General features: G+C 41.2%; 1 protein-coding gene across 2 annotated transcripts in view; it reads left to right on the top strand.

The window, feature by feature from the left end:
* Positions 1–9,497, top strand: part of fat1a (FAT atypical cadherin 1a) — a 68,555-nt gene that overhangs the window by 43,040 nt on the left and 16,018 nt on the right. For both annotated transcript variants that reach the window (XM_029506285.1, XM_029506201.1), the window contains exons 10-13: positions 365–4,438; positions 5,020–5,216; positions 5,341–5,494; positions 7,062–7,295. In XM_029506285.1, the coding sequence (XP_029362145.1) occupies positions 365–4,438; positions 5,020–5,216; positions 5,341–5,494; positions 7,062–7,295 (4,659 nt within the window). The remainder of the gene's footprint in view (positions 1–364; positions 4,439–5,019; positions 5,217–5,340; positions 5,495–7,061; positions 7,296–9,497) is intronic.

Here is a 9,497-nt window from a genome sequence, read left to right as displayed (position 1 = left end):
TGAAGGGCCAAATGTTCAGTGTCAGACTTAAAAACAAAATAATGCTCTCCACTTGCATTTTCTCTCTAGAGAGAGAATCCTTTCCTGTTATAGTCTCTCTAGAGAGAGAATGGGGAAAGGGGAGGAAGGGCCTGAGAGAATCAACACACTGTGCTCAGCTCTGCAGTGATGTATGATGTTTCTCATTTAAAATAGTAAAATGAAATTGCAAAAAATCTATATCACTGATATTGTGGCTGGCTACAACAAATAAATCAACACACAGGAAGCACCACTTCTGTATGAACTATCACAGGAAAGGATGACAAATATTCTATATGCAGCCACATAAACGCTTTATTGTGTTGTCTTTGCTGTCTTACAGGAAATGTTGCAAACTCATTTGCCATCGATCCCGTGCTTGGGACAATTACAGTAGCCAAAGAACTTGATCGCAGCAGCAACACTGTTTTTGAACTCACAATTAAGGCATCCGATAATGGAACACCTCCACTATCAACTACAACCACTGTACATGTTGTTGTGACAGTTTCTGACAACGCAGCACCCAGATTCAGTGAAAAGGAGTTCTCGGCAGAAGTTAGTGAATCTGCCAACCCAGGAAGTTTCGTGAGCTTGGTCGGAGCTGTCAGCCAGTCTTCTGTTTTCTATCAAATAAAAGATGGTAACATCAATAGCGCATTTGATATAAACCCAAACTCTGGAGTGGTTGTGACCCAAAAGGCTTTAGATTATGAGACCATCTCTCAATACAAACTCATCATACAGGGCACCAACATGGCTGGGATTGCCAGCAACACAACACTTCAGATTCATCTAAAAGATGAAAATGACAATGCTCCAATCTTTCTCCAGAAAGAATTCAAGGGCGTAATCAGCGAGTCTGCTCCCATAAACAGTGTTGTTCTGACCTATGAAAACACTCCTTTCGTCATCCGTGCTTCTGATGCTGATTGTGACCAAAATGCCATGCTAATCTATCAAATCGTTGAACCTTTTGCACACGACTATTTCGCTATTGACTCAAGCACAGGAGCCATCAGAATTACAAGAGCTTTGGATTATGAAGAGAGGAGTGCCTTCCGCTTCACTGTCCAGGTCCATGATCTAGGAATGCCACGCCTGTTTGCAGAGACAGCAGCCAATGTGACAGTCGAAGTAACTGATGTAAATGACTGCTCACCAGTTTTTAGCCAAGAGCTGTATGAAACAACTGTTATAGTGCCAACATACAAAGGTGTTGAAGTCATTAAAATGAATGCTACAGACTCAGACTCAAGCCCGAACTCCAAACTTCTCTTCTCCATCTCTGAGGGCAATATTGGTGAAAAATTTAAGATGGATCCAGTTACAGGCATAATGACTGTTCAAAATGTCACCCAGCTGAGGAGCAGGTATGAATTAAAGGTTAGAGTGTCAGATGGTAGATTCGCAACTGTTGCCACAGTTAAGATAAATGTAAAAGAAAACAAGGAGAGCAAGCTTAAGTTCACCAGGGAGTCCTACAAAGCCCACATACAAGAAAACTCATCCAAGAAAAGGACTCTAGCAGTCATTGCTGTTGTTGGGAACCAGGTGAATGAGCCGCTGTTCTATAAAATTTTGAACCCCGACAGCAGGTTTAAAATCAGCCGCACATCTGGAGTGATCTCAACCACTGGGGTTCCATTTGATCGTGAGGCACAAGACACATTTGATGTAATTGTTGAGGTCACTAAAGAGGATAAATCTGAAGAGACAGCTCATGTTCTAGTGACTGTGACTGTGGATGATGTGAATGACAACAAGCCTATGTTTGTGAACCTTCCCTATCACGCCTTAGTCCAGATGGATGCAGAGGAAGGCCAGGTTATCCGACAGGTAACAGCAGTGGACAAGGACATGGGTTCGAACGCTGATATTCATTATCTTCTTAAAGATCACCATGAGCAATTTGGAATTAGGCCCTCTGGTGAGATTTTCCTCAAAAAGATATTAGAAAAAGAATCACTCAACACAGACTTTGTCATCGTCGTCATTGCAAGAGATAATGGAGAGCCGGCACTCTCGGCTGAAGTAGAGATGCCAGTAATGGTGGTTAACAGAGCAATGCCAATATTTGAGAAGCCTTTTTACAGCATTGAAATCCCTGAAAATGTTCAGTTACACACACCCGTGCTTCATGTACAGGCCAATGAATCTGAGAGCCCACGTATCGTTTATACCATCTCTGAGGGAGACCCGTTCAAACAGTTCTCAATCGACTTCAACACAGGTGTTATTCATGTGATTCAGCCTTTGGACTTTGAGACACATCCTGCTTATAAGTTAAATGTGAGAGCCACAGACTCTCTGACTGGAGCACACTCTGAGGTGTTTGTTGATATCATCCTTGAAGATGTAAATGACAATGCACCCATGTTCCTGTCAAAGATATACTATGCCAATATTTCTGAGGCCTCTGTCATTGGCACATCAGTGTTGCAAGTTGATGCAAAAGATGCTGATACAGGTAATAACCAAGAGCTGTTCTTCCAGTTGGTTGAGGAAAGGGGAAAAAGCTCAGATTATTTTGCCATTGATCGTGACACAGGAATAATCTCTACGGCTCAAATACTTGATCATGAGACAATCCAGCAGCACAAGTTGAGAGTCCGTGTTGTGGATGGAGGAGTTCCAGCCCTCTCCAGTGATGTCGTCGTGACAATAGATGTTACTGACCTAAATGACAATGCCCCAACATTCACAGAGCACACTTACAAATCCACTATCAGTGAGTTGGCCCCACGTGGACATTTCATCACCCATGTCCAAGCCTCAGATGCGGACAGTTCTGACGCCAATAAATTGGAGTTCTCAATTATGTCTGGAAATGAAGATCAGAATTTCGTCATGGACAAACACACAGGTACCATCGTCATTTCCAACCACCGGCGGCCACATATGCAACCTCTTTACAAACTCAATGTATCGGCATCTGATGGTGTATTCAGGAGCTCGGCACTTGTCATTGTCACAGTTATTGGTGCCAACTTCCACAACCCCACCTTCTCTCAGGTGGACTATATTGTCGAGCTTGTTGAAAACTCACCTGTTGGTACTTTGGTGGCAGAAGCAAAGGCAACAGATGATGATGAAGGCATTTATGGAAAAATAACATACCACATTGTCAATGATTTCGCAAAAGACAAGTTTTCTGTTAATGACAATGGAGAGATTTTCACTCTAGAGAGGCTTGATCGTGAGAATAACGTTGAGAAGGTTATCCCTATTTCTCTAATGGCTAAAGATGGTGGTGGAAAAGTAGGCTTTTGTGTTGTCAATGTAATTCTTACGGATGTCAATGACAACGCCCCTCAATTCAGAGCAGCTGAGTACAAAGCCACTATCGCATCAGATGTCCCAAGAGGAACCTCTGTCGTTAAAATTGCTGCTTCAGACATGGATGAGGGCAGCAATGCTGACATTGAGTATTCAATCGAAGCAGATGTTGAAAATGTGGAGGAGAACTTTAAAATCCACCCTACTTCAGGGATCATTGAAACCAAAGAGAGTCTCATCGGACTTGAAAATGAGCTATATGCATTCTTTGTGAGAGCAAAGGATACTGGGAATCCATCGAAATATTCAGTTGTACAGGTTTACATCAGGATTGTCGCTCCAGAGACTCAAATTCCCAAATTTGCTGAATCACATTACCGCTACACGATTGCTGAGGATCTCCCAATTGGCACAGAAATTGATGTGATTCAGGCAGAAAGTGAGCAGCCGGTGATCTACAGCCTTGTGAGGGGTAACACTCCTGAGAGCAATGAAGATGAGGTGTTTGTTGTAGACAGAGACAGCGGAGCCTTGAAACTTCAGAAGAGCCTGGACCATGAGACTACCAAATGGTTCCAACTCACTTTTCTTGCCCAGACTAAACACGAGAACTACGACATAGTTGCATCTGTAAATGTAAATATCCAAGTGAAAGACCTAAATGATAACAAGCCTGTATTTGAGTCGGACCCTTACGAGGCTGTCATTGTTGAAAATCTTCCAAGTGGGACTCAAGTGATCCAAGTCAAAGCCACCGATCAGGACTCTGGAGCCAACGGCCATGTGGTGTACAGCCTCGACCCCAAGCAGAGCATGCAGGACATCTCTGAGCTGTTTGCTGTTAACAGTGAAACCGGCTGGGTGACCACTTTGAAAGAGCTGGACCGCGAGAAGACGAGCAAATACACACTGGCTATCTTGGCCACAGACCAAGGTGACAAAGTCCAACACATTGCTGGCACCAGGGTGGAAGTAGCAGTTGCTGATGTGAACGACAACCCACCCCGCTTCACAGCCGAGATCTACAAAGGCACGGTGAGCGAAGATGACCCTCCTCCCAGTGGGGTGATCGCTATCCTCAGCACCACGGATGATGATTCAGAGGACATCAATAAACAAGTGAACTACTTCATCACAGGTGGGCATTTATTATTTAGCAAAACTAACAATTAGTAACCCCAGAGAGTTTCCTCCCTGCTCCTTTGTGTAACAGTTTTTCATAAACAGAGCTTAGGGGGGGATTATCTGTTTATGCCACTTAATATGATGATAATATCTCATCTGTGAAATATTACACAGTCCTATTATCTCTTAGGAGTCTGAGTTATTGCCTAATCTGCCCAAGCTCTGGGTAAATATTTAGGTCATCATAATACAGAAATGTATAATTATCTGAATAATGCTTTGAAATAGACTGGGGGGAAAAATACTTCCTCTGCTAATTAGCAAGTATGAATAACTATGCCAAGTCTGGAAATATCAGGAGCAATCAGGAACCAGCACTATCATTAGAACAAATAAAAATATAAATACACAGATATATATACTACTACTACTACTATATAACTTGTAAATTAGTGCTACATTCAATGATTATTTGAATGATTATGAATAGTGGAATGGAATTTCCTGATCTTTGTGTCCTGTTAAAACCTATGTCTGATACCTGCTCCTCAGTTTATAATAATGTTATGCTTTATTCTTTTTAATGCCTAACAGGAGGGGATCCGCTCGGCCAATTTGCCATTGAACACATTCAGAATGAATGGAAGGTCTCTGTCAGGAAGCCCTTGGACCGTGAAGAGAAGGACAATTATCTCCTGAACATTACTGCCAGTGACGGGATCTTCACTGCCAAAGCGGTTGTTGAGGTCAAGGTTTTGGATGCTAATGACAACAGCCCTGTATGCGAAAAGGTATACTCACCTTTTTCCCCCCTCATTTGTGTTGTAATATCAGTTTGTCGCAACCACTCATTCGAAGTCTGAACTTTTATTTCTTTCTCTTTTCCATCCTCTTTTTCTTCTCCCCATCCCCCAGCCGCTGTACAGTGAGAGCGTACCAGAGGACTCCCCTGCCGGCAGGCTCATCTTGCAGGTCTCTGCAACAGATGCTGACATCCGCTCAAATGCCCAAATCTCTTATGAGCTCCAGGGAGTTGGGTCAGAATTGTTTGCCATTGACTCTGATACAGGTGCGTATGTGTGGTAATAGGGATTTGGCCAGTATTGTCTTATTTATTTACTATTTACCTATTTACCTATATACCTATTTTACCTACTTATTTGGTAGGTATTCTTTAAATATATTTTTATTTTATCAATTTAATTTGTATTTTTCTTTCTTTTCTTTTTCTGAAGTCACCTGTGTCATCAACCCATGTGTTAGACTTAATTCCAGCTCTATCTTCAGATCATTCCTAATGTTATTGCTAGTGTTATAGTCTTATATCACTCATGGTTTTCTTCTGCTTCAAACTACTGAATGAAAAAGGCAGCTCTGCATGCCATCAGTCTTACACTCAAAAATAAGCTGTCATAAAAGAAGCCAGTGTGTTTTCTTTTGCCAAGTTGTTTGTTAATTCATTTTTAAAACAACTAAATACATTCTCCTGCAGGGCAACTGAAAGACCCACAGTGACATAGAAATTGAGTCTAACACTTAAATTTCTGCTACCCTTGCCTCCAAATAATGTCTTCTGAGAGAACTTCTAACACTTCTCACACACTCCAGCTGGCTGCTGAGATGAAAAACAAAGAGAGTAAAAAAGGAAACGAAAAACAATTCCAGTTAGTCCCCACCAACCAGTTTTTTCTCCTCTTCAATAAATACAAAGCAAAATCATTAAAGGACAAAATGAACTAAGCCAGTAGATTCAAACAGCAATACAACACATCTGCTGCTGAACAGATTCCCAGAGTAACAGTAAAAGTCAGCCTTAATGTGCTGAGGTAATGACAATATGGAAGAAAATAAGGCAACAATGCCATCCAGCTGTCTTCTGACAACGCTCAGCAGCATATCTACTGTTATGGAGAGGGAAGTTTTTTTTGTTGTTGTTGTTGTTTTTCCTTCACAGTTCAGACAAGAAGGATTATTGCAGCCAAGTGGCTCTGGAGTTTTCCAGAGGGCTTTGGTAGGGCTGCTGTATTTCCAAGCTGAGCTTCACTGCCAATGCTGATGTTTCCTTCTCTCCCTCCCCTTTTCCAGAAGTTCAACTATTTATTTAGTCATCTCTCTTCTCTCTTGTTAGCCATTAGTTGTATTGATGCTTATGCTTGGTTAGTGACAGTAGACAAAGGTGTTGCAGTGCACCAGAATATATACAGAATATATATCTATTTAATATATAGAAAAAAAGATAGAAAATGAATAACCGAAATAAATAAAAACATAAATGCCACGCACACCCCTGACATGTGTTAGGAGTCATTTAATGTGTCATTTAAATTGCACAGTCCCAGCAAACAACATAATGCATATCACTACTAGTTACTGCACTCTGTTGTTTGAGTCATTGTTGCATTCAGTGACACTATTGTTTTCAGGTACAGTAGAAAATGTTTTTTAACCTGTTTGTCCCACATTTTACCTGTACAGTCTGCCAAAGGGTAGTTTAGAAACCATGTCCAGGGTGTGATTATTAGCATAAATTGGAAATAATATTTGTTTTTTTTTTATTATTCCAAATGGCATCTTTCTACTGCCAGAAAGGCATATATCTCAGTTATTTTGTTAAAATGGTTGTTTCTCGTCTCCAGGGGAGCTGAAGACCTTACTGCCCTTAGACCGAGAGGAGCAAGCCGAGCACAGGTTCAAAATGCGGGCAGTTGATGGAGGAGGGCGGTACTGTGAGGCAGACATCCACATCACTGTGGAAGACTTCAACGACAACCCGCCACAATTCTCGTCTGACCCTTACACCTTTACCGTCTTTGAGAACACAGAGATTGGCACGTATGTGGCAAAACTGCAGGCCAATGATATTGACACCGGTGAGCAATTTTGTTCTCAGGGAAAATTTTGCTTTGACATTGTGCTACTTTGAGAGAAGAAAATCTGCCTTTTGTTTAAAAATGTTTCAATGTATAATAGGGATTTTGAATCTAATACCAACTGTGCTGAATTGAGTTTAGTACACTCTGAGGTTATTCTTATTTTAGATTTATTTTTTTTTTTAACATTTGCACTTATTAAAGCTTAAAAACAAACAAATTTGGGAATCGGCAGACAAACAGCTACATTCACAGTTGACAATTTGCTAAACCCTTCCTCTGATACTATATTTACAAAGAGTTGTATTTTTACTGGACACACATGCAGTTTACAATGATAATGGCAGATTTTTGAACCAGTTGTCCTCTACTTCATGGACTGGTAAAGTCACGCTTTATAGTTTTACAATCTCATTTTTGCCAAGTGGAATGAAGAGAGCAGAATTTCTCAACTGTAGCCAGCCACCAAATTCAACTTTCAACGCTAATAGCTGATGCCCCCCACTTAGATGATGATCGTTGCAGACGACATCTCTCGTGACTTGGGGGGAAAGTAAGTTGAGAAATCTAGGCTCGGCAGGTCAATCTTGCCTTGTTCTGACTGGACACATGCAGCTTTGGGGAAGAGGTTGAGTCTCTCCTGTGGACTCGATGTGGACTCGATGTGGAATCAATAGAATATCTTTGCCGTGTTTTACATAAACCTTGAAGACAATGAGAGCTCTCAGGTAAATAGGTTTCTGTTCAGTTTCTGCTGAGACAATCCAAAGTAATTTTATAAGCAATAAATTGCAACGAACAACATCCCAATGAATACTAAAAGTTATGATAAAAATCAGGCACTTATGATTCAAGAATACTTAAAAAAGATTTTTAGCATCACCGTATATTGTGGGCATATGTGTCCTGGCTTAGTGCTAACTAACAAAGCCCAGGTTATTATCTCCCCATCATGCAATGGCATTACACTAAATGCCAAGAGGGAGGGATAACAAATGTGGAATTTCATGAATGATAAACCCCTCAAATTAAAAGCTCCATTACCCTCTAATGAAATTCTTCTCTCTCCAAGCAGAATTCTCAAAAGGGATAATTGCAATTTTCCATTTGCCTCGTGCAAAGCAACGGGATCTCATATTCATCTTAGGTGTCTTCACCTTTCAGACTGAGAATTGAAAACCATGCAGTTTGGCAGCCATTTAAACTCACTGAGACTTAATCCAGGAGGCTGTTGGATTTACAGCTCCAAACCACAACTTTGGTTTTGGGGGGAATGACATTCTAGCTTGAAAAAACCATTTCAGTTCCTTCACTGACAGAGAACAAACGCCCTCTCTTTTTATGTTCTCTTTTTCTAGTCCCTCATTTTGGGTGGACTGACAGCTTGACATAATGAAAAGAAATGCTAGCATTAGGTCACTCAGAGAGAAACAAGAAATAGTTAAACGGAAATAGCTGGTATTAAGACTTTTCTTTCCCTGAGGGATTGCTGCACAAAAAGCTTCACATTTTGAATATCAAGGATAAGGGTATTTGAAGAAAGTGTGGAGAAAAACGGTGCTTCCTGCAGTTTAGGCAGAAGCAATAATTATTGAAAGTTATACTGAGGAAAAGCAGAGGGAGATTTTCATTTGTATTTTTCTCACATTGAAGGTTCTTTTTTGTCTGTCTAGTATTTTTTGATTTAGGTGCAAATTTGAAGTGCAACTGGCCTGACAAGCCCCACATAGACTCACATTCAGAAAAATAGACATTGTAGCTTTAACCCAGATCACTCAGGCTCCAGTCAACTGTCTTGCAGCCAACCGTCAAAATGCAAGGCCTAATCTAACCCTCCTCCCAACAGAAAAGGGCTGCTTTATCTTCTATCGATATTTGACTCTGCATGTCTCTGTGTGGATTGTTCTTGGCACTCGTTGCTGTATGCCACAACCTCTGTGATCCGCCTGCCTATTTGGCTGGAAGAGGTCTGATGGTTACCCACATTACTGCTCCTCGGTTTAGGCAGCTGCTACAATCTCTGAGAGGCAGCACTTATCAGTGCAGAATGGTTATGAACCAGACAGACAATCAGACCCAGACTAGTACCCCTGATCTGTGATAAACTGAAGTTATGCGTTTACACATTCCTACTTTACTTCTGCTCCCACCTTTATCACTGTGCCCAGATCTGTCTGTCTCCCTTTGCCCTCTGCTCTGACT

Source organism: Echeneis naucrates, chromosome 1 (genome assembly GCF_900963305.1).
Source record: "Echeneis naucrates chromosome 1, fEcheNa1.1, whole genome shotgun sequence".
Classification (NCBI taxonomy): domain Eukaryota; kingdom Metazoa; phylum Chordata; class Actinopteri; order Carangiformes; family Echeneidae; genus Echeneis; species Echeneis naucrates.
The sequence above is the reverse complement of the archived record's forward strand: the minus strand, read 5'-3'. Positions and strand labels throughout refer to the sequence as shown.